We start from the raw sequence: 26,118 nt of genomic DNA, 5'->3' as shown, positions 1-26,118 counted from the left end.
AAAGCCCCAAAAAAACCCAGGTGCTCATAGAGTACAGTAGTTCCCTGACAGGAGCACTGAACTCTCTAAAGGTAGTGAAAATCGCATTTCTAAATAGATGTAGCTTATCTAGAAGTTGTCTGTCAAACTTTCTGGGAATTAAGCTGACTTTAAAAAAAAAAAAAAAAAAAACAGAAATTGAGAAGTTCTCTAGTTTGTTTTTATTTTTATCCTTGCAAGGAAGTTCTTATTTGATCTTATTTTCAGTACTTCCTGTCTCATAAGGAATAACAAATAATGTATTCTTCTGACTGACTGATCCAACTTAACTGAAAATTAGCAAATTCTGTGGATTTTGAAAGATGTATTTTGTTTTAAAGCTTTCAGCATTTATCATAAGCAGGGTTACACTGAGGAAAGACTTGGTATATTAAATCTTGAGTCATTAAATTGTTTCTAAGCATAAAGGTGAAATGAATACAAATGTTAGAACTGGACAGAAGAGTCCACCAGTTTGCAGTTTAATGCTATCAGTACTCTGGTACTGACTTTTTTCCAAAGCCAGTTCTGACTTACAGATGAGAGTTTGGTGCTGCTGCAGCAATGCCTCGGGTTGCTGTGTGCAGGTATAGTGCACTTACAAGGCCTAGCAGTACTGCCTTCAGTGTTTTAGTGTCTCTCCATTGCCCCATAGATCATAGGTTCTATGTTTCTATGCTTTTATGGGTGTTTTCCCTGTTGATTCCTGCTGAAGCATCATTAAAGTATTAGAGTTCTAGTTGCATTCCAAAAGTTAAAATAATGGATTTTTAAATTTAACATTAGCTCAAGCCCCCTCCAGTGTAATAATGTAGCACATTTTTTCTGTATAGACTTTACCCTGTACCTTACAGCTCAATAAAGATTATAGAAACACTTCAAGAATAATTTTTAAGTGGAGAAAAGATGGGAGAAGGAAAGATTACACTTTCTTCCCTAACATATTGTTAATGTCCATTTAGTGTGTATCAGTTCACCTGCTGGACAATTCAGTTTTCAAATAGGAGTAGAGATACAGTTTTACACACAGGTGCACATTTAACTCACATAGCATTTTTAGGTAGATTTTTAATTAGATTCTGTTCTTAATGATTTTTTTGGTCCTTCCTTCATTTAGATACTCTGCCTGCTCATGGAAGATCCAACTTTAGAGATGAAAGGTCAAGTAAAACATATGAAAGGTTACAAAAAAAGTTAAAAGATCGACATGGAACTCAGAAGGATAAGTTAAACAGTCCTCCATCATCTCCTCAGAAAAGTCCTTCTCCTACAAGTGAACCTAATGGACTTACAAAAGGACAAAATGTAGCTGGTATAAGCACAGGTTCTACCAAATGCAAGTCTTTGGGTAAAGGAAAAAGCAGTTCTCAGACAGACTCAGAAGTAGAAGGTAAGTGTTACCAAAAATACTGCATACACACGCATATTAATATATGATGCAAGTCCAGTGTCTGGCTGAGCATAACATTTGTAAATAGAACACTACACTTTGACAGTCTTGCAGTGGAGTAGCAGCCTGTAACTGCCCTGACTTATGTAGAATGGAGTTAAGGGTGATCAACCTGCTCGTCACATGGGAATGTGGGCCTGAGAGAACAAAAACTGCTGGTATGGAGGTCTCCATGTACATTTGAGAAAATATTATGAGTCATACTTCGTAACACTCAACAAAAATCTCTGTTTTGTTCGGAGTGCTCGGGTTTTAAGAAATCCCTGACTATTAATGGCCTGCTTGATATTATAGAAAACATGGAAAGAATCAAGTGTCTGAATCAGGTAACATACATTCAACTTGATAAAGAATATTTTGTAAAAGAGATACTGCCATTATATAAAACTGGCCTATCCCTACCCACTCATTGTTGAAAAGCCCTTGTAGAAAAAGGCTGGTCCTCACGTTAGTCCCTGTGAGTTCATGTGTTCTAAGACGCTACTGTGCTTATTAATAATATCTTTATTTCACTGGAAAGCTTGTGATCTCATAGATGGACTGAACTCACTCAGTAATACAGTCATTGTCAAATCTGATGATGTGTCACTATGCAAGTTTGAGGTCTCTGGCATAGACCCTCAGATTCTGAACATATCATAGACTTGTCATCAGCTAAGAGCAGTGTTTTCAGAATAAGGAACTGTAACTGGTGATGCTAAGGGAAATAAACCATTGTTTTTCTCAATTCTCTGAAGTTTGCTTTGAGATAATAATTTTGTGCTAATAGATTGCTGTAAACCAAAAAAATTGTGAAGAAAGTACATCTAATCAAAACCAGGAAATCTCAACCTATGAGAGCTGTTTAAAAATTTTTGTAGATGATGCCCTGTGAAAGGGTCACATTTGAGATACAGCCAAAAGTCAGAAGCTGGAAACTATGGCTCCAAACTTGAATACTTCTCATTGTAGCTCCAGAGTGGCATCTTGTCTTGGCTTCAGTTTACTTTCTGTTGGTTGGTGTTTATCTGTGAGCTAACTTTAACAAGGCACAAGTGATAAAATGTACTGTTGTTTACACATTACAAAAGTTATGGTGATGTTTCCTTAGAAGTATTTTATATGAAAAATGGGAAAGTCCACTTTTCAAAATTATTTCAGGAGACATTGGGGAAAATTATGTACTGAGACTTTGACTTGTCAAACAGAAGTCAGTGACTTAGAGTTGTCATACAAGTCAGAAAAGCATTGGATTTGTTTCAACAGCATAAACCATCTTAGAAACAAAGTTGTAAATAGATTTGATTTGGTTTTTCTTAAGAATTTTGTTAGGCTTTGTTTTTCTTTTATGTTTCTTTTAAGGCAGGTTAAATGAATTAAAAATGCCTGGCCACAGATTCAAAACTGAGTAGCCTGTTGACTCCCACTATTGAGGTAATAAAATTTAAATTTTGTGTGAGAAAAGCAGGTAAAGCGCTTTCTGTAAAATCTAAATCCTTTATAAAGCTCAGCTATACCTTCAGCTGACACAAAACACTGTAGATTGTTTCCCTTGCAATTGAGGGAGGCCAGTAGTGTTACCAGTAGGCTTACAGCTGATGTGCAGTAACACATTTAAACTACTGTAACTTGACTGCATCTACATCCAAAGAGAAATCTGTGGAAAATATCCAGGATCTTAAGTTCTTCAGAGCAGCAGTTGGTTTAAAGTTATACATTAATAAATGATAACCAGGCTTTCTGTATTCCATAAAGCGTAGAAGGGCTTTAGAAATAGTTTTATATTAGCAACTTCTTCAGAAGCTTTTTTGCGTTTATGTTGCCCTAGATGAATGCAAGTTAGCAAGATGTTCTACTTCATAAATGCTTTCTACTGTGTGCAATTGTTGAATTTTAAAAGCTATTTCACTGTAAAGTTACTGCACAATATTCATGGGTACTTTCTCTTTTGCTTTGATTTACTTTTTAAGAAAAGGATGAAGAAACAAAAGCACTGGAAGCACTGCTTTCTAATATAGCCAAGCCAGTGGTAAGTAACAAAAGCTTTCCATAAAATCAGAATATATCTGTTGCTATTTTACACAGTTACACCTCCTTTTCTCTCTCCCAAGTTTAAAGGGTCTTTAACTTTCCATACTAAAGCAAATTCACTTAACTTCCTGTCACTCTACTGTAAACAACTGAAGTAATTTTTAGTGTATTAACATTCATGAAATTAAAACTGTCTTAATACTTGCTGTGCAGAATTCTTCCTGGCTACTCTGTGAATCTCAGTATTAACAGAATTATTTAAAACACGTAGAGAGATATGTAACATTGCCAGTAGCATAATGCTGCTGCTTAATGGAATATGATGCTTAACATAATATTTTACTGCAGAATCTGTTCTCAATTTCCTGTAACTTTGTTTAGTCTTAACTGTTCAGGAAACAGTTTTACACACCACATATCTCTAGGCATGAGAGATACCTGACAGGGTTTTGGAAATATCACCAAAAATGAGGGTTTGTAAAACCTTATTTGCAAAGTAGAGAAAAAAAAAGACCTATTTCTCTTTAAGAGTTTTTTGCACCTCCAGGGAAGAGAGACGTAAAATTCACCAAGGAAGGTGACTGTCAGCAGTGGACTTCTGAGCTACCTGCTTGAAAATCTACCAATTTCTTTTCTGTTTGTAAAGCTAATGCATATTTTTGTGTAGATACTCTTTAAAGCATTGTTGCCAAATTCAGGAGTTTCTTGCATTTTAGAGCAGGCCTGTCTTTTTCTTTCATCGTCTGGACCTTCCCTGGTCCCAACTTTTCTGTGAAGATTTCCACATCTTTTCCAAAAATCTTCACCACAATCCTGAGTCCACCATCTTTCCTGAGTAAAAACAGACTGTATTCCCCATTGTAGCATGGTCCGTACAACTGAAACTTCCAAACATGGAGGAGCTTGCCATGAGTTTGTCCAGTCAGTCAGCTACTTCCTCCATTCATCAGCTATGTATCTTCTTCCCTTCATTTGCAAGGTAACCTCACCCCAGTTTAGTGTCCTAGTCTTGATTCTTCTTTCATATGTTTCTTTACAGCCTGATGAGGAGAGGCCAAGAGAGCTGGGGCTGTTTAGCCTGGAGAAGTGAAGGCTCAGAGGGGATCTTATCAATGTATATAGATATCTGCAAGGCAAGTGCACAGAGGATGGAGCCAGGCTCTTTTCAGTGTGCCCAGCGTCAGAACCAGAGGCAATGGGCCTAAACTGAAACACAGGAGGTTCCCTCTGAACATCAGGAAACACTTTTTCACTGTGAGGATGACAGCTCTGGCACGACTTGCCCAGAGAGTTTGTGGATACTCCCTCTTTGGAGATACTGAAAAGCTGTCTGGACATAGTTCCAGGTAGCTGGCTTTACATGGCCCTGCTTAAACACGGGAGTTGGACCAGATGACCTCCAGGGGTCCCCTCCAACTTCAACCATTCTGTGATTCTGTGGTTCTCCAAGTGCTGAGCAGGGATTGTATAGAGGAAGTCCTAAACAGTTGGTGTCCTGCGGTGTCCAAGCATCAGAATGGGTTGACATGTCTTCAATGCCCCTGTGTCTTTGGTGGCTAAGCAGCATGGAGAGGTGGGAGCTGTCTGAAATTGGGGTCTTATCAATGGCTGCATTGCCAAGGGGAGTTCTGAACTCTCTCTGAATGAGACTGAGAAGAATGGATCAACAGGTGGGGTCCTGTGCTGTGTTGCTAATGACATAGGGAAAAACAATGTAGTGCCAGTGCTATCGTGTTTTGTTTCACTTCCTTCTGCCCTCAACATTGAACCATCCGTGCCTTTTAGGCAAGCGCACTATTTCCCCTCCCTGCCGTGTCCTTGCTTGAACATCATTGCATGGAGCTGTGTGCAACAAGCGATCTCTGCAGGCCTCAGAAGACATCACAGGCACAGGCAGTGGTAGTCTGCTACAGATACATAGTGTACACAAGGCAAAAAGCCAGACTTCAAGCGCTTGGAGAGGCTTATGCTTTAGGAAGGCAAGGGACTTTCAGGGCTGTGAGGGGGTGGAAGACTAGCTGATGTTGCAGCTTGGGGGAGTGTGGTGTGATGTGATGTGAAAGGAGTCTGTGTTACCTGCTTGGGCCTTGCAGGATCACAGGCAACCCTCCCACAGTTTCATCAAGGAAATGTTTTCCTTACTTTCCCACAAGTGAACCAGGACACTGTTCTGTCCTTCAGGAACCTTCTCTTTGTGGTTCTTATCAGAAATATACCTGCAGGTTTTGAATTAATGTTTTGGTTGAAGGAATTACTATGAGGACTGTGGTTTCTGATGGATCATCAGTATTCTGTTCTCTCGGTGAACAGTGCTGGCACAGGCAGTGCTGGCTGTAGTGGTGGCTGTACAATCAGATGATCATACAGGGTGCTGTACTGTGCAGTGTCCATTGCACCATATTCTGCTCCAGAAAGCCTGGAGGAATGCTGAAGGCTGTAACCTGTCCTGGGCTGTCCCATGTCTCAATGCTTGGGTTCAGGGCATGCACATCTAAATCAGGTGGTGGTCTCCATCATGTTCTTTCATTCAAAAATACCTTTCAGTTCTATGCAGTATGGGATGCATCAATTTTGCTGCCTCCAAACTCCTGTTGGATTTTGATTTCCTTGAACTTTTCCCCGTATGAATCCCTCATCCTTTCACACAAGGCAGTGTTAAGTCAAGTTGATAACGTGATACTGACACAAGATGACCCTTCTACTTAGGGAGGTCTTGAACTATTTATACCCAGATGTGAATTGGAGTGGTTCTGCAGATTGCACCTCAGTGTTTGAGCAAAGTCTTCGCCAACTGTCATGTATGTTAACCAAATAAAGCAAGCAGAAGAGAAGACGTGAAAAGGCAAAACCAAAATGAAGAATGATGCAGAAGGCTGAGTATTTAATAAGAAGAGGCAGTAAGAGCTCAGAATTTGAGGGTTGGTTATGTAGCATGTAAATCCCTTTGGAGAACATGATACTTTCTGGTTCTGTGTATGTTTGCGGACTTCTGGCATGTGATGCACCTTACTCACAGTTAAGTATCTTGGGTTACTGTGAATGCAATCCAGATTGCACATGCTAAAACTGCTCTTTTGTTTGACCCAAATGTCATGTGTAACATACTTAATGAGGAGATTCACTTTGGCAAGCTGGATTGCTAATGCTCACCTCTTGTTTCCACAGTGCTAGAGCCTGACCCAAGTATTATACTCTGCTTTGCAGAAGTACATGGTGCTCAGATTTGCAATCAGAATCAGCTGCTTGCATAAGCATACAAAGTAATAAGTAATGCCAAGTTTTTTGAAAAAGCCACTCCCAAGTGTCTCAGAGCACATAATAGTAGTGGATTCTTCTGATCTTAAATCTTGGTTCTTCAAAAATACTTTTTTCTTTCCTTTTGTCACAGAGGTTTTTTTGAAAATATCCTGTGTATGAAGGAAATGTAATCTGTCAGGTGTCATTAGCAAAGTGTTAGATGGGGTGTTCTGTGCAGTTCTGGGCAAAGCACTAAAGAAAATCAGTAGGAGATAAGGAGAACAGTGGGAATGATCAGATTTGATAGGTGAGAGGAAACTCAAATGCTAACAGTCTTCAAATGCGTAAGAAACAACTGCAAAAGGAAGGGAAGATCTAATGTTCAACTCCATGATGGCTAGGACTAGTAGGCATAGCTGGGTAGTAAGAGAGACACTGCCTGGACACTAGGGAAAAAAATTCAACTGTTAAAGCACCTAAACCTAGGAACAGATCATCTTAAAATGCATCTACTAGTCCTGAAGTACAGTAGATCCTTGAGGAACCTACATTTCTTTCCCTCAGGATCTCCTGCCGCTTGCTGCAGTTCAGGAGGATGGGGTAAAGATTGTCCAGGAGGGAACTTTGATCAGATGCTTCCCACAACTCCAAAGACTAACAGAAATGCTAGAATTTTACTTGGTGGTGGTTATAGATACTGTTAGTCTAGTTTGTGATTGCATCAAGATAGTAGTGGGTTTTTTCTTACCAGATTTTAAAGATAAAGTTCAGTGTGTAGTCCTACCAGCATTTGATCCCTTTTAGGATATGATGTACAGTCCTGTTAGTGCATAACAGTTTGGTGACATTGTTTCCAAGACATTGAAGCTCACATAGTGTGATTTTTCTTCCTGTTTGCTGTCAGTAAGTCATGTCTTCTCTACTTCATTCTTGAAGCTGACCTATTCAGTTTTTTAGTTCAGTAGATTATAGCAATTTGAGAGCACCAGTTGTGAAGATAGCTTTTTGATTCTGATACTCAAGTAATAGATTTTCAAAAGCAATTATTCCCAAAATAGACATATATTATGGTCATATTGTAAAACTAGTCATTTCATATAATGAAACGTGTTTTGAGTTCTCTTATAAAAGATTGGAAACAGTAGGTGGGTGCAACATACAAACCACGATAGCAGATGTGCAATACTTAAGAACAGCCACAAATTTCTAGGCATTCTTCTATAACAGATCCTTAAAATGTGTAATCACCTGCATGCACCTGTGCACTCACCTACAAAAACATGAGCATCCTCAGCCCCTTGCAGCACCCACTCTTTTGGGAGTGTGGGCGCCCCTAGTCACGCATCTCCTTTGGAAGACGTGGCTGCTTCAGTAGCTTTGTGTGTAACTGCATTATTCCCTAGAATCTGTTGTTCCCTACAATCTGCTAATCCAAAGGCCATTGAGAAAACTCTCCACCAGGTCACATGCACTCACCTGAGCTGTGAGTCCGTGCCTGCTGCACCCCAAACTGCTGTTGCACCAGCTAGGGTGCAGCTACTCACAGCGTCCATCAGGTCTGGATGGAGGCAGCAGTGGTTGGCAGGGCAATTTCTCACACTGTCAGGCCAGGTTTTGATCATTGCTCTGTTCTACTCCAGCATCTCTTACCCCTCAACCCCATTACAAATTTTCCTGCTACCTCTACACTTTGAAGCTGATGACCTCTGTGTTTCAGGAGTCTCCTTGTGATTCTCCATTTCCATTTAACCCACCCAAGGGTTACTGCCTTTAGTATGATTAGTCTGCTGGGGCCAGCACTAGTTGGATAGCTGGAGATGTTGCATTCACACACAATGGTTATACTCTTATTTCTGTCACACCAACTGTTCGTATCCAGGCTTTCTGCAATGACTGGGGTGTGCAGGCAAACACCACCACAGAAATTCTTCAGGATATTGTCTCTATGTGTATGTACATGGACCTTGTGAGCATGCCTTCATCTCTATATATTTCATAAGAAACAAGAAGGTATTAAAAAGTCATAGTCCCTGTGGCTTCAGAGAAAAAGGTGCCAGAAGCATGATTTAATGAAGTGCCCGATGTCCCAGGATGTGCTTTGCCATCTCCTGTGCCTTGCCTAAGCTCTGGTCCATGTTTCAGCAGCCCACTGGGTGGCGTTTGATACCGACAGCTGTCTCTGCCCTCAGCCCCCAGCCTGGCATTGCATTTCTCTCATGGCATTCCTTGCATTTCCAGCCTGATTTCATCTGTAAAAACTAGTTAGTAGCTAGTGTATCAGTATAAATACTCTGATTTGGTAGTGGTATATGACTTTCTTTTCTCTTCTTGATCCTTTGTGGCAAAGTAACATTTATATACAATAGCATTTAAATGGTGGAGATCTCAAAACTTTGTGTTTCTACAGGTATCGGATATTCAGGCAAGAACAGCACTGCTGATGTGGTCCCCTCCATGCAGTGATCCCGGAGAAGACACAGACAAGAATGACATACCAGAGGTTTATACTTATGAAGTGATGATTTCAAGTACTGGAAAAGATGGAAAGTACAGAACTGTGTACATGTAGGTGTTGGCTATTTTTATTTAATCACTGCTGCACTGAAATATGTGGCTTAAAACCTCATTAAAAATCTGCTTGTTGTCCAGGAAGTTAAACAATTAGCAGTTTTGGGTAACTTCTATTTTGAAATTAGCTACCTTTTTTCAGTAGAATTTGTTTCATTTTATTACTGAAGTCTCTGCCATCAGCCGGATGTTCTTACATGTTGGAGGCATATTTTAGTACCACTTTTGCTGTGTTTCAACCAGCTCCACTAGACACCATGGATTCTCAAATAGTGAGACATGCAAGTACTGAGAAAAATTAATTTTATTTATTATTTTTTATGTCAGCACATGCTCCTGCTCCCAGTAAGGCTATCCCTCCCTTCCCTAAAATTGCTCTTTGTAAGAGACAGTCTTATTATATGAAAAAAAAAAGGAAATTCACACAGAACACAACTCATAGCAGTAGCAAAGCAAACAAAACTCTCCAATTGTTTCATTCCTAACACAATGGTTTTCAGTCAGTTTTTTGCGATTTGGAGAGATATGACAGTAAAATTTAGAGTTAAGGGTATAGAGCTCTCTAATAGCTATAAACCTTTGTATATAGCTAGTTTATCTTAGTTACCTTCCATGAATTTCATGTAATTACAAGTTGAGTATCCCTATCCAAGAAACTAGAGGAAGAGAAATGACCTTTGCTAAGATAAGCTGATGTCAGCAAGCGCAGACTAATAGGTGTTATTTTGGTGCCTTTTCTGTTTCCTAGGCTCTAACAAGTAGGTATATGCAGTCAGGTACAGTTTTAGATAATTGTTTTTGCAAGACTGGACTGAGCTTCTGTGGGCTCCAATACTTAAATGGTTTTTTTTGAGTAATAACATACATGGATTCACATGCAGCTTGTCCTACTAAGTAAAGAAGAAAATAATTGCTACTTTTTAGAAAGCACCAAACAAAAAAGTGCCCCAAAACCACCAGGGCAAAAGAACAGGAATAACACAAGAAGCCTCTAAAATTCAAAGGTAAATGCATTTACGTGTTGCTATATTTAGCAAAAGACAAACTGTTAGCAAATATATTTCATAGAAGGTGTATTGACTGAGTTAGATGATACATGTCTTTTTTTATAAATGTATGGAATTCTGAAGTAGACTTTAACACAAACTTGTATCTCTTTCCAGTGGAGAAGAAAATAAAGTCACTGTAAATGATCTCAGGCCAGCAACTGATTACCATGCAAAGTGAGTATCTCACTTTCTCTTCATTAAATTCAGTGGAAATGTTCTAAAAGTTTCATTGTGTATTTGCCTAAGTCTTCAGAGATGGTCTTTACCACTTCTCACCCTCTTTAGAGTCACAAATCAACGTTTTTGGCGTAGCTGTCCACTCAGTCCATTTTGGACAACATAAGATTGGTGCATCTCCATCCTACATCCATGCTCTTTCCTTTATGCCAGCACAGTGGCCTTTTTCTGTCCTTGGAGCCGGGCACAGATGCTACTTTTCAATTTTCCACAAGCAGCACTGTAAAGTACCTTGCCCTGGAAGATGCTCCCTGCCTGGCCACCCGAAGGTCACATTATACTGCTTTTGCTTTGCTCCAGTAGATCAGTGACCCTGACCTCATATGCACAACAAAGTATGCCCCCAGCTCAGTGTAGTTCTACCCTTCTAGCAGAATTGACTACTTCAGTAGGTCAGAAGAAATAGCATAGGGTTGGGAAGATGGGGTTAGGTGTTGTTCTTCCCTCTTTTTTTAAAATATTGGAGGGTCATCTGGAGCTGAACTTGGCAAGGGATGCAAAGAGTAAGGGCTTCTAAAGCTTTGTCACCCAGAAACAAAGGTCAGAGAAAGCGTATCCTCCCGAACAAACACAACTGGCAAACTGGTAGCTATGGATGAGGAGGAGGCTGAGGTACTCGACAACCTTTTTGCCTCAGTCTTCACTGGCAGCCTCTCTTCTCACACCTCTCCAGTGGATGGACAGCAGGATGGGGACTGGGGGAAGAAAGTCCCTCCCACAGTAAGAGAAGAACAGGTTTGAGGAACCTGTAGGTAAGTGTATGGGACCTGTATGTAAGTGTATGGGACCTGATGAGATGCATCCCAGAGTCCTGAGGGACTTGGGTAATGTAGTTGCCAAACTACTCTCCATCATATTTGAAAAGTCATGGCAACCAGGTGAAGTTCTGTGTGGCTGGAAAAAGGAAAACACTGCACCTATTTTTTTAAAGGGTAGGAAGGAAGACTGTGGGAACTACCAACCTGTCAGCCTCACTTCTGTGCCTGGGAAGATCGTGGAACAGATCCTTCTAAAAGCCATGCTAAGGCACATGAAGGACAGGGAGGTGATTCGGGACAGCCAGCACAGCTTCACCAAGGACGAGTCCTGCCTGAAGAACCAAGTGGCCTATGATCAAGTGACTTGTATCAGTGGACAAGAGGACTGCAGATGTTACCTATCTGGACTTCTGTAAGACCTTTGAGATAGTCCCCCGCAGTATCCTTCTTGGAAAATGAGGAATTGGTTGGATGGTCACATTCACAGAACAGTGATCAATGGCTCAATGTCCAGATGGAGATCAGTGACAAGTTGTGTCCTGCAGGGGCCTGTGTTGGACCGATACTGTCAAATGTCTTCAGCAGTGACATAGACAGTGGATCGAGTGAGCTTCCAGCAGAAAACACCAAGCAGCTTGCAGTGTCAACCACCAAGTGATGCAGTTGACACACCTGAAGATCGGATGCCATCCAGAGAGGCCTGGACAAGCTTGAGCAGTGAGACCATGGAAATCTCGTAAGGTTCAACAAGGCCAAGTGCAAGGTGCTGCCCTTGGGTCGGGGCAACCCCAGTACCAACACAAGCTGCAGGATGAAGGGATTGAGAGCAGCCCTGCCAAGAAAAGTGTGGTGGTTGTGGTGGATGGAGAGCTGGGCATAACCTGGCAATGTGCACTTGCAGCCCAAAATGCCAACTGTGTTCTGGGCAGCATCAAAAGCAGTGTGGCCAGCAGGGTGAGGGGGAGGTGGTTCTGCCCTTCTGCTCCACTCTGCTGAGACCCCACCTGGAGTGCTGCGTCCAGCTCTGGGGTCCCCATCATGAGAAGAACGGTGACCTTTTAGAGTGGCTCTAGAGGAGGGCCACAAAAGTTGTTCAGCCTGCAGAAGACTCAGTACTTAAAGGGGGCTTATAAGAAAGATGGAGACATACTTTTTAGTAGGGCCTGTTGTGACAGGACAAGAGATAATGGTTTCTAACTAAAAGAGGGTAGATTTAGACTAGATATACGGAAGAGGGTGGTGAAACACTGGAACAGGTTGCCCAGAGAGATGGTGGATGCCCCATCCCTGGAAACCGTTCAAGGAGAGGTTGGACAAGGCTCTAAGCAGCCTGATCTAGTTGAAGATGTCTCTGCATATTGCAGGAGAGTTTGGACAAGGTGACCTTTAAAGGTGTCTTCCAATCCAAACTGTTCTGTGATTCTTGGTTTAAAAAAAAAATTGTGTGAATACAGCAGTTTACAAATAAAAGACCATTGTGAAGGCAGAAATGAAGGCCTCCTTAGAAGAACTGCCTTTTCAGGAGATAATGGCATGTGGAGAGTACCTTCTTAGACATGACTGAATGTCCAGCATGTGAAGGATTTACCTCTCTTGACTGTGTGGAGAACCTGAAGATCCCTGTGTACTGACCAAGGAAAGCAATTTAGAGGCAGCTGGTAAGAAGCACAGGGAACAGAAGTGTGTCATAGTAGGGGTCTAAGTTAACAATGTTCTGCCTCCTTTCACATCAGGTTTAGGATAGGATTTGCCTTGTACAGTAGCCTTTTTGACATTTGCTCAAGTGGGAGAGCTAGGTTCTCAGTCCTTGGTGTGAAGGGGTCTACACCTCCCAGAGCTGTTTTCCAGAGTGTTGTCCTGGTTGCCAAACTGAAAGCAAAAGAGGGTTGGTCTGTTCTTATCACAGCCCTCATTTAATTTGAGCCTCTGTATTGCCTGGAGCACAAGGTCAGGAGAAGGATGAATGTTAAATTGGCTCAAAGCTCTTTCACGTGGAAGTATTTCCCTGTGATTTTGTTCCTATTTTAGTGGCATTTATATATTTTATCCAACAAGGTTGAAGTTGAAAATTCATGGAGTATAAGGGTCAGTGCCTAGAAATTTTTTTTCTGTTTAGTTCTCTTCTATTGGGCTACATTCAGATTTTTTCTTGCTTAATTCTGATTGTTGTAGGCAATACATGGGAATCAGTGGCTTGGCCATCCAAGCTCTTCCTAAACAGTATTCTGCCAGTATGAACACTGCATAAAATCAACAAAGACTGGAACGACTCAACCACAAAGATAACTGACATATTACATATTTGCAACTGTATGTAGATTTCACAGACAACTTTGTGTTCTACTTTTGTCACTGTTGGAATGTCTCCTCGCTGTCTGTGAAATCTATAAAGCCAAATTTCCTGTGATTTGCTGTTGATGCATCAAAAATATATCAGGATTTTTGTATCTTCTTAAGCTGGCAACTCAGATCTTATATTGGTGATCAGAGGAAAGAGGTTTTTGGAGAGTTTTGGTTTTGGGGTTCTTTTCAAAGGAACAGATGAATCAGAAGAAAGTAATGTGCCATTGACCCAAAAAAGAGGCAAGGCATAGCTGCACAGCTTAGGGGGCAGAGGGAGGCCAGATGATAATCATGTATTTCCTTTTGGAGACAAGCTTTTTGAAAAACAAGCCATTTCTCTTTGAGACAGAAGCAGGGATTCACTCTTTTGAAGTACGTGGAGAGTTAATTCACAGCCTTACTAAAGGAAAGGACAAGGTGAACACACTCAGCAGGACACTTAAAGGAGTGCAGAGGATACTCTGAAAATATATCAACAGCTTTGTTGTGCTCATCTGATGAAAGCCCTTACAGAAGAATTATTCATAATATCAGTTAATATCTCTACAACAGATAATGAGCCTGCAAAATGCTACCATTATTTTCCAGCCAAAGTACAGCTAATAACAGACATATTTCAAATATAATTGTGAGACTAAAGTCGACTGATGGTAATGATGTACATCCGAAGTAAAGGACTCTTTTCTTTCCTTCTTATTGCTTCTATTGACCAAGATATTTCCCCCAGTTATTTATTTATAACAGTGATATTTTACTAATGAATCAGCAAGGCAGTAACTTAATTCCAAATGCTCGGTTTTCATTGGAAAACAGATTTTGAAGCAAAATGTTATTGACTCTTCCACTTTAGAGTCCAAGTGGAATGCAACTGTGTAAAGGGGAGCCCATCTGAAGCAGAGAGTTTTACCACAGCGAGTTGTGAACCTGATACTCCAAATCTTCCCAGGATAACTAATCGGACCAAAAATTCTCTTACTCTTCAGTGGAAGGTAAGAATTGCTTCACAGCCTTTAAAATAAATACTTTAAACTATTCAGAATTGTTGTGGATTTACCAATAAAATATCAGTTCATTGAAACTGACAATTTTTGTCAAATCTCATTTCAGTCACAGTTCCCTGACTGGAAATAGATTTACTGTGTTAAATATGGGCTTGAGTAAAAAGAGAAGGATTCACAGAAAAGCAAGGAGTCTTTTAAGATAAAGTTACTGAGTTCAGTCCCCAGTGCCTTTCAAGATCCAAGTTAGGAAAAAAGCCCATAAACATGAAACAAGCATTCATTGAATGGAGACTGAACTGGGACTGTCTTGGCAAGTGAAACAATCATATAATGGGAGCCTCATTTGCCTTCCACTGTTCTTGTCATGGTTTGGCCCATACATGCATTTTTTAAGTGGTCTTAAGTTAGAGTTCTAATTTTCTTGTTTTCCTGTTACAGGCATCTTGTGATAATGGTTCCAAAATCCACAGTTACCTTTTAGAATGGGATGAAGTAAGCAAGTTATTCTTCTATTTTTAGTCTTGTAGTTTTTTCAAGTAGTTGTATGTGTCTGTGCATGTCAAGTTGTGTGAAAATTAAGACTTCTGTTTAGAGGCGTGTGACAAATATGTAATTCCTGAAGCAATTATTAAAATACAGTTACTGCTCAATTTTTTTTCTCAGGGGATATAAGATAAAAGGATCTTAATTGCGTGGTTCTGCCACTCTTAATAGTGGCTTTTTCACTTGTAGTCTAGTACTGTGTTCAAGAGCTGACACAGAAGGATCATTTTTCTATAACAGTCTTTCTTTTTTAGTAAGTGGATGGATCAGCTATGGCTCTGCAAACATTTGCAGTCTCTACCTGGACAGCTATCCTGAAATGGCAGAGCTGCAAAATCTTCATGGCCTTTATTCTTTCAGCCCTAAGGAACTGGGAAATGAAAGGAAGGAAAAAAGCCTCTAATTTAATACAAATACAAAGTTTCATATGCTACTGCCTCACTATATGGAGATTCTTGAGTTATATTTCATTTCAAAAAATTATTTTACTTCATGCTTGTGTGTACTTTAATTGATGCATGCATATGTAATTAGGTGAATAATATGATTAACTTATTCCTTTTTAGGGAAAAGGAAATGGAGAGTTTTGCCAGTGTTATTATGGTCAACAGAAGCAGTATAGGATCACTAAACTATCACCAGCAATGGGGTACACCTTTAGGCTAGCAGCCAAAAATGACATGGGAATGAGGTAAATACTATTACATACATAAATATGGAATGAATATGCATGCATGTGTGTGTTTCTTTAGGAAAAACATACGGTGGCATTTAAAGAAAAATGTCTTTTGTCCAAATGGTCCGAAATGGAATATAGAATATATATTTCAGTTAGAAGGTACCTACAGTGATCTAGTCCAACTGCTTAGTTAACTCACAGTGTGTGATTGGGTTATTCTTTTTGCAGATAGCCTGTGTGCTGGGGTACTGTCCCTTCATCTAAGGTGTCTGTTAGTCTCCTGTTACCCTTGGAAATAGACAGAATATGACATTACTGTATCAATGAATTCTTTTGAAGTTCTAAAGCTTACTATAAGTGCTAAAGATACGTGGTTCATGCTTTTAATTACTACTTTTCAGAAGTTATAGAGCACCAAACTTTGTTTTGAATTTTTGACTGAATGACATCTAACTTCAGTGGAGAATATAAGTAAGAACTTGGGGAAAAAAAATGTTTTCTCAAGTTATGCTTGCACTACTGGGTACCTTAGTTCTTGAATGTGCTTCTTGGTCATCAGGCAAAGCAGATGCACCTGGCTAACAATCACACCACCAGAGCTCATCTGCTCTAGAGCAGACTCCTGGTGTCCACACTGCCTAGTAGTACTTGGACCCTGAGGTCCTGTGGGGCATAAAAATAGGGTTTCCCTCACAGTCAGCCTAAAATTGCTATTTTGTGTTTGTTTTTTAATTCAAATATTATGAACACTGTGCTGCAGCTCAGTAGAGTGGTGATCTTATAGCACGAAGTAGAGGATGTGTGTTGTGTGTCCTTCAACTGGCAGAAGAAGGTGCAGCTGTGGAAGAAGAAACAACAGTGGCTGCTTGTGTTGAAGAGCAGTGTAAAGAGTAGGGAGCCAGACCCAGGGTCATAATTCATGCTGGGCAGAAGGAACTTTATGCAGACTATTAAGTATGTGAAAAATACAGCTGGCTCAGGAGATCTGAGGCATGTGTTGGGAGTCTTTGGAGAGTACTCAGGGAATGCATTGCATAAAGTGCCTGTTCCTTTGTTTTTCCTTAACCACCTGCTTTGTGCTACTGTCAGTGGACACTATAGTGGACTAGAATGACTTTTGGTGTGTTCCAATAGTCTTTATTACATTACTGCCTTCTGGATGATGTTCCTGGAATTAATTATTCTCTTGAGCTGCTCCTGGACTTTGTCTTGATGAGATTTAGTTGGAACTGTTAAAAGTAAAGACAGGGAGGGAGCTGGCAGTTAAGCAGGGTCCAGTGCTTGGGCTCTCTTCCTGTTCCCTTTTTACATCTGAGTATAAATGTACCCTCTAGGAATAGCTACACATATTACAGATTCCTCCAGCGTAAGCTTTGAAGACACTAATCAGTTAAGTACCCTTCTTAAACTAATCACACTGAATAGATTTTTAAATCAATATTTCATAGCCTTGTGAAGATGTGCTTTATTGTCTTCATGGTATTATTTAATTAAGAAGTCTCTTGAAATAGTATTTATTAGTGTAGAGTGCCTGTTTATCCCTTATGAAGAACGTTGAGAACATTAGGCATCCGGAGACAGAATTTTGTCTAAATAATTTTACCAAAAAGAACAGATATTTTATCTCTGAGTTACTCATTTTTAAATTTAATTCTAACCTACATAAAACAGTGGTTAAAGAAAACTGGAAAAATAAAATTTATTTTCAAAAATAGATAGTATTGTACTTCTGAGGGAATTGTTTAATAGTCATTCAAATATGGCTATGGCTGGAACTCTTTTAGTTTATTTCAGTGTATTTTGGAGTGGTTCAATCAAGTTTAGAGATTAAATATTTTTATGTGGGGGTTTTTACCTTATATCTACTTTTAAGGTGACTCCTTTAATAGTTTGTTTTGAATACAGCTAGACATACTACTTGTATCTAGCCTCTGTTCATGCTTTCTCCATGCTACCTATAAAATGCTGATCTTTTTTTAGTAAATATATTGTAGATATCACATAATGTCCATTCCAGTAATTTTCCTGCTTGTGACTTCTGTCAGGAAAAAAATTACTATTCTCACAAATTTAAGAGTTCTCTCTTGTTTTGTACTTTTTCCCATCTTGCTTCACATCTCTGTCCTCACAGACAGTATGTCTGTTTCTGTGCTATCAACACTCTTGATAACATGTTGTCTGTAAGATTTTTTCCTTTAAATGCCAAAAACACCTCAGTGCAGACCAAAATTTTTAACATATGCATCACTATAATACAGGTTGAGTAAGAGAGAAAGTGAAATTATCTTTTTATTGAGATTTTTAAGGCAAGTCGGGTTCAAAATTACATCTTTGTCATTAGTTTCATATAGTTAAAAAAACTAGACTAGCTTTAGGCTTGTAAGTGATTCTTCAGATTTGATGTAGAAGCAGCAAAGCCAGCTGAGATCAGGTGGGGCTTTTTAGTCTAGCTGCATGTGTGTCAGACCATCTGTGCAAGCATAGTACCTGTTTACTGACTTTTACATTGTTTCACAGTAGGCCTTTTTATGTAGTTTATTTGTATTTTCACCACAATGTGTATCTAATCTAAATCAGATAAGGATAACAGTTTTGTTAGGAGATTCACTGGAATACACTCTACTTCTTTTTCTGCAATAAGACTTTCATTTTATCAGCTCTTAAAGTAGCTCACCATTGAATTAGACTATTACTCTATTATTTTCTCAATCACTAGAGAAAATGTACTTCAAAGTAAGCTGGGAACACATAAGCGAAGTTTGTTTTGAGGTCTTGCTAAATGTTTTTATGCCTTCATGTGTTCACTTTGAAAAGGAAGGACACTGTGTTATTAGTATATTACTGCATTTAGAGCTTTAGTGTTTTAGAATACTGAGTTAATACGAAAAAGCAAAACATTTTGGTTAGCAAAACATTGTAATTATATCATACAAAGGAGTCTTTCAATTATGAACATGTTAACCTTGTTCAGATGTTTTGTTACTGACAGACTCATGGGCAAGTTAAGTTGTTTGCTTGTAACAGCTTGCAATTTCCCATTGTGCATATGTCCAAGAAACTGTCATAGCCGTGTTTAGTAAGAATTTTGGTTTTTAGATATTAATTATTGTGTCTAGTTAGTTTACATACTGTCTGTTTTAAACAGTGATTTTAGTGAAGAAGTCCTGTATCATACCTCAGGCACTGCCCCAACCACACCAGCAAGTCCTTTGCTGATTAATGCTGGAGTTACTTGGTTATCCCTTCAGTGGACAAAACCCTCAGGAACACCATCAGATGAAGGAATCTCATATATATTAGAGATGGAGGATGAGAACTCAGTAAGTTTAGAATACTTATTCTCAGTATGTTTGATACATTATTGTTTTAAGTGTAGCAATGATTATTTTTGCTAGAATATTCTACAAGGAACTGTCTTTTCTGAAAATAAGCTAATGACTTGTCATTGCTGTGACCAGTCCACCTAGATTTCTTCTTTTAATTGTGTTTAGTGTTGTTAAGCCCCATTCCTGCAAAGACTTTTAAATGGCTTATAACTTTGTGAACTTCTGTGTGAAAGCTAAGCTTTATAAGACTTGGATCAAAGCAATTGCATCATGAAGTGTGGTCCCTCTAGATGTTCAGATTTCAGACTAACATTTGTTTTAAAATCAGTACTGCTCTATCATTGAAAGTGTTAGGTAAAATTTCCAGTGACACTGTATATGTCTTTCTTACTGTTCTTCTCTCCTGATTGGAAAACGGTTAATGAATTCACACCTCTTCATAAAAAATTTTTGTGTTTACACAATGAAGGTGCACTTATTACTTTGTCAGAGAAGCATAACAATTACAGTTTGAAATAGTAATTTATTTGTATGAAATATGTTAGATCCTCTGGTCTGCAAAGATAATGTTTCAAATAATCCTATTTAATTCTGCAGGGATATGGTTTCAAGCCAAAATATGATGGTGACGATCTTACCTACACGGTGAAGAATTTGAGGCGTAGTACAAAATATAAATTTAGGGTAAGATTTTTTTTATATGTTTGGGTACCAGACTAGCTTGAGATTGACTCAGAAGTGGGGAGAGCCTTTTTTTAAGGAAGACTGAATTTGATGCCAGTTTCTTAAAATTTCAATTTCTTAAAACTGTTGGCTGAATACCTGCGTTATTGTTTCTGCAGAAGGATTAAGAACCTCTGCAAGCGCGTAACACAGCTGCAAATATCTTGAAATTCCAAGTCATAAGTACGTGTTCTTAACAGCTGGGGTTTTTTATTTGGCTGGTTTGTTTCATATACGTGGGTGATATTACTTAGTGTAGCTATGGGTTCTTTGATAGTAAACACAATAAAGGTGTTGGGGTAAGGAGCAGCCTTGATAAAAAAAAAATTGTTAGTAAGTCATCCATATTACTATGGTGCTGAGCTCATTCTAATATGTCTTGAGGGCTGAACTTTTAGTTCAGGAAGAACTCTGCCCTACCTATGAGCTTTTGGGTGTGGTTAAAAGCTAAACAGAAGCATACTGGCCATGGGAAGGTGATCAAATAGCCATCAAGGTCTACAAGAACTTTGCCAGGACAGGCAGAGTTAAAGTCAGGAAGGCTAGGATCAGCTAGAACTGAAATTGGCCAAAGATAACAAGAATGACATAAAAGGCCTCTTCAGATATGTGAGAAGTAGAAGCACAGGGAAGACATACAGAGGCCATTCTTAAACAGGGCAAAGAAGCAAGTTACTAAATAATGCCAATAAAGCAGAGGTTCTAAACACCTTCTTTGCCTCTGCCTTTACCAGCATAACTGGACCCCAGATTACAGGATAAGGTAGCTGTGACAAGGCGGGGGTTTGGTCTCTTAGAAGGGCTCAGTTCACTTCTGGATGTTGAGAGGAGTGGCTGACATTGCTGCAGGACCCCTATCTATAGCATTTGAAAAGTGATGCAGGTCAGGGGATATCCCTGATGTCTGGAAGAGGTGAATGTAATACCCCCCATCTACAAGAAGGACCCAGGGAACTATGGGCCTATTAATCTTACTTCAGTTCCTGGAAAAGAAATGGAAAGTCTTCCTAGGAAATGTGACATGCCACACAAAGCAGGCAATTGGGAAAAGCCTACACCAAAAGTAAATTATGCCTGACTAGCCTGATCATGTCCTACATCAAGGTAACTCTTCCAGTTGGCCCAAGGAGATCAGTGGATGTTCTTTACCTGAACTTCAGCGAGCATTCAACAGTTTCTCACAGCCTTCTCCCTGGCCAAATTGGCAAGGCACGAACTGGATAGGTAGTATGCTAACAGGCCCCACTCAGAGGGTGGTGATCAATGGTTTCTAATCAGGCTGGCAGCCTGTCTGAATTAGGAACTCCTGAGGATAGGAGGCCCCATGATGTTCATTTGCACAACTGATCTTGACAATGGGATTAAAAGCACGCTCACCAAGTTTTCTGGTCACACTGCACTGAGTGGCCAGATGAACACATCAGAAGGCAAAATGATCTTACAGAAACACCTGGACAGGCTAGAAGAGTGAGGTAGCAAAAACAGTATGAAGTTTAAGAGAGACAAGTGCAGAGTTCTGCACCTGTCTGGAATAACCAAGGAGCCCACTATAGGCTAGGAGCAGCATTGCTGAAAGGGACCTTCAGGCAAACTGGATCCTGGGCTGATTCTGCAGTGGCATCGCTAGCAGAGATAAAGAGATCTTCCCTGTATTCAGCTTGTGTCAGGTTACACCTGGAGAACTGTGTCCAGTTCTGATCCACACAATTCACAAAAGACAGGCAGACTGGGAGATGGTCCAAAGGAGGGTAACAAAAATTATTAAAGGGCTGGAAAACCTGCCCTGTAATGAAAGTTTAAAGGAATTACATATTTTCTCCTTGGAGAAGGCTCAGAGGGACAATCATCACAGTTCTCCAGTACTTAAAGCCTGACTACAGAGAGGAGGGAGGTTCTCCCTTCACAAGGAGCCATCTAGAGATGACAAGGGGCAAGAGTTGCAAGTTGCACTGGATGGGGTTTCATCTTGGTGTAGGAAAGAAATATTCCACAGTGAGATCAAGTAATCACTGGAACAACCTCCCCAGAAATGTGGTGGGGTCCCCATCACTGGATGATTTCAAGATATGACTGGAAAGGGTGTTAGATAATCTCGTCTAGGCTCACTTTTCCCTGAAGGGTTGGACCAGATGATCTTTCAGGTCCCTTCCAACCTGGGCTTTTCTATGTTTTAAGTCACTCCTGAATAGTTGCTCAGGTTTTGGAATAAAGCTAAAGAAATGTCCCACAGTATGGATCACAGTATCATTTAGGTTGGAAAAGACCTATAAGATCAAGTCCAGCTGTTAACCCAGCACTGAACCATGTCCCTAAGCAACCCATCTGCGCATCTTTGAAATACCTCCAGGCATGGTGACTCAACCACTTCCCCGGGCAACTTTGCCAATGCTTGACTGCTCTTTCTGTGAAGGATTTTTTCCTAATATTCAATTTAAACTTCCCCTGGTGCAACTTGAGGCACAGTCAGAAGTGACCTCATCTGTCTGCAAGTGAAAAATGTTGATAGCTGTTGTCACGCATACACCTAAAATACTATTTCTCAAGGAACAATTGGGAACTGTTGAAGAACAGCTTCTCTTTGCAATATGAAAGGTAATAGTTCAAGGGTTGGTTGATTTGTTTTGAGTTAACACTAAAGCATGTAAGTACTTCTTTTTGGATGTTATTTTGCACTTCTGAATATGATTTTGTTGGGGTTTTTGCATAACTTAGTATTTAAATAATTTAAAATATACAGTATGTTTCTAGCACTATTATGGCTACACATGAACTGAAGAATAGCTAATTGCCTTGAAACTAGCTTCTGCAAGACTTGATCATAGTCTTCCTTTGAAAGTAATATTACAGATTAATCATCGTCATTAACTAGTAAGTGTATAGTTACTTAAACATCCTAAGTTTCTCATTAAAATAAAAAACCCCAATGTTTATACCCTGTTTTTATTAGCAAAACAATAAACAGAAGTCTCTGTTTGCTCATTCATGGGGCGTAAAGGAGAAACAAATGTTATGTTAATCAGGTCTTTAATTTTTATTATACAGGGGAAAGACTTAATTAGTAGTAATATTCCTTAAGGCTTTTGAAAGAAGCTTTATAACCATTCGAAACCTTATTATAATACGTAAATGCTAACTGCCTGTTTAACGTCATTTGTAAGGGCACAAAGACAACCAGATGATTACTAATCTTGTAAACTGGATCGGGAGACTTAATGTCTGAGAGACATGTTAGCTTGCATTTCCTCTTCTCAGTCTGTACTAACTGCTGTCATTTCGATTCTGCTCATTTTTAAAATAGATCTAAAAGCCAAAAAAAAACTTTCTTTTTTCCTTTTTTTTTTTTTTTTAACTAGGTAGTTTAGCGTTTTGCTAAACTAAACTAAAAAGTGAAATGTCAAGATTAGCAGGAATTTGTTTTCCTAGACTCACAGAAAAGTCTAGTTTGGAAGGGCTTTTTAGTGACCATCTGGGTCAAATTTGTGTAGAAAGCAGGGCCTTAGCTTAGGCAACTCAACCCTGTCCCAGCCCTGTTGAGCTGAGATTTCAGTATTTCCAACAAGGGCGAGTCAACCACTTCTTTGGGAAGTTTGTTCTAATGGTAATTAATATCTTTTCTTATATCCAGCTAGAATTCCCCTAACACACTGGCTCTTGTCCTGTCATCATAGATCCTTTGGAAGGCATTGTCTTCATCTCTTCTGCAGCTCTCTCTTAGGTATTGGAAGGCTGTGATTAGATCCTTCCCAATGAAACAACTTCTTACTCAGGCAGAATAAAACAAAACTTTTTTTCCTGTGTCAGGTTCTTTAATCCTCTGATCATTGTGCTGGCCCACTTCTGAACTCTTTCCAGTCTCCCAGTGTCCCTTGAACTGGAAGGACCAAAACTGGATACAGTATTCCAAGCATAGTTTTAAAAGTGCTGAGTAAAGTGATGTAATTAAATCCTTTGTTCTGCTGGGTAAATTCTTGCTGATGCAGCCCATGAACCAGTTTGGTTTTGCTACTGCCAAGATGCTTTGCTGATTCATTTGGCTTCCTCCTACTGGAATCCCAATGTCTTCTCAGCAGAGCTGAAAAAAGAAAAGCTGGCTAGAGTTAGACCCCAGACTGCACTGGTGCTGGGATTATTCCATCCGAGGTGCAAGACTGTATCTTTGTCCAAAGCTCATACAGTTCTTGTTCATGCAATATTTCAGCCTATCAAAGTCTGTATGGTGGCTCTTCCCTCCAGCATATATCTATCTTCTCCTAGTTTGGTGCTGTATGCAAATCTGGGAGCATCACTCACTCCTGTCATCCAGATCACTTCTAAAGATATTCAGTAGAATCTGACATTGGATTGGCTGCTGAGGAGATCCATTCATGAGCAGCTGCTAATTTGCCTTCGAACCATTAGCCAACATCCTTTGAGCCTGGCGTTTTGTCAGGTTTTCTTGTGGTCCATCTGTTCTGTCCCTATCTTAACCAGCTTGTGTAAATAGGTGTTGTGGAGGTCAAACTAAAATTAGGGTAGATGATGTCCACAGCTCTCCCCCATTTGTTGAGCAGGTTGTTTCATCATGAAAGGCACTCAGGTTGGTTAAACACTATTTACCCTTGACCTTCACGTGACTTTCATGACAACTTTTGCCATAATTATCCTTGGCATTGAAGAGTTGATATCCCCTTTGCTGTTTTTAATACAACTTTCCCATATAAATGCTTTTTTTGTCTCTGAATGTATTTCTGTAAAAGAGGGTACTATGCTACGATGAGAGGGATTTTTTTAAGGAATTGGTTTTTTCTGGCAATTTGCATGCATTTCTATTTTCAGTATAGTGATTGTCTTAACTATGGGACTAACGAAAATGTAAAATTAATGGGTATAATAATTTTAGTTCTTGTGGTAATTTATTATGTATTTATCCATCTAAATATACACATAAATTAATTTGTCCTTACCATAAAGTGAATAGCATACTACTATCCAATGCATTGATAGTATTTTTTATATATTTGCAGGTCATTGCCTATAACTCAGAAGGGAAAAGCAGTCCAAGTGAGACAGTGGAATACATTACTTGTCCAGACAAACCTGGAGTACCTTCAAAACCCACAGTGAAAGGAAAAATTCATGCACAGAGTTTTAAAATAATCTGGGGTAAGAATGTTGTCCAGCTCTATTTAGAGTATGTCTTCTGTATTTTATATGTATATATATATATACACACACACACATATATATATGATATTTTTTATACAGAAGGTCGGGTTTTACTTCATTAACGCTTCAGTCAACTGAGCCATTATGATCTATTTTTGTGGAAAAATACCGATTCAAAGTACTTAGTGTGCCAGTGTAACTAATTATGTGGGAAGAATAATATGCTAATTGTCATAGGGACTGTTATTGCTACATAGGGACTGTTAGGGACTACAACACTTTAAAAAGTGTGGTTAATTGATGTACTAAGAAGTTCAGTTTCTCTGGGACAAAACGTAGGTGCCATGACATTCTGGGTTCTTATCGAAAGAAAAGATTGAAGTTCAACCTGTATCTTCAAAGTATTTGATTTTGGTAGATAAATTTTTATTCGCTAAGGATCTTGAGAAACTTTTCCTTAAGCTCAGGAATTTTTAGCCTTATGCTGTAAAATAGGAGAAGGTTAAACAGTACTGTGCGATGCAGTTTTTTAGCAGAAAATCAAACAGTTAAAAATTGCACTTATTGTCACTCCTTACCTATTTCCATTTAATAGTGTGTTTAATTCTTTAGCATCAATAATAAGAAATTTACTTGTAGAGTATAAAGAGTACTCAGCAGGTCCAGTCTTGCATCTTCCCAGAGTGCTTTGCTACATCAGGACCTGATACTTGATCTTTTATGTGTGATGCATAATGTATGAAGTTATTAAAAATGCCTGATTTGTATATCAAAAGCTACCTAAAATACCTATAAAACTTTTAATGGTCTTTATTTGGAACAGGGATACTCTTTCTATGTGATAATTAATGTGACAATTTTATTTTTCATTTGGAGTAATTTCCTTCCAACCAAAGAAGTGCTATCTGCCATATAAGTCTCATTTTACTTAGCTTGAGTTTTATGATACGTAACCCTTGCCTAAGAGCCAACATCATTTCATCCAGCACATCCATAATGTGATGTTCAGGCAGGAGTACCCTTCTGTGCTG

At 39.3% G+C, this 26,118-nt stretch overlaps 1 protein-coding gene across 7 annotated transcripts in view; it reads left to right on the top strand.

Moving 5' to 3' along the window:
• Nucleotides 1-26,118, top strand: part of FNDC3A (fibronectin type III domain containing 3A) — a 112,570-nt gene that overhangs the window by 69,153 nt on the left and 17,299 nt on the right. For all 7 annotated transcript variants that reach the window (XM_010400430.4, XM_010400431.4, XM_010400432.4 and 4 more), the window contains 10 exons: nt 1,136-1,408; nt 3,418-3,476; nt 9,123-9,280; nt 10,447-10,506; nt 14,521-14,659; nt 15,110-15,163; nt 15,781-15,905; nt 19,039-19,213; nt 19,817-19,903; nt 24,946-25,084. In XM_010400430.4, coding sequence (XP_010398732.3) covers nt 1,136-1,408; nt 3,418-3,476; nt 9,123-9,280; nt 10,447-10,506; nt 14,521-14,659; nt 15,110-15,163; nt 15,781-15,905; nt 19,039-19,213; nt 19,817-19,903; nt 24,946-25,084 — 1,269 coding nt within the window. The remainder of the gene's footprint in view (nt 1-1,135; nt 1,409-3,417; nt 3,477-9,122; nt 9,281-10,446; nt 10,507-14,520; nt 14,660-15,109; nt 15,164-15,780; nt 15,906-19,038; nt 19,214-19,816; nt 19,904-24,945; nt 25,085-26,118) is intronic.

This window comes from Corvus cornix, chromosome 1 (genome assembly GCF_000738735.6).
Source record: "Corvus cornix cornix isolate S_Up_H32 chromosome 1, ASM73873v5, whole genome shotgun sequence".
In the NCBI taxonomy this organism is placed as follows: Eukaryota; Metazoa; Chordata; class Aves; order Passeriformes; family Corvidae; genus Corvus; species Corvus cornix.
The sequence above is the reverse complement of the archived record's forward strand: the minus strand, read 5'-3'. Positions and strand labels throughout refer to the sequence as shown.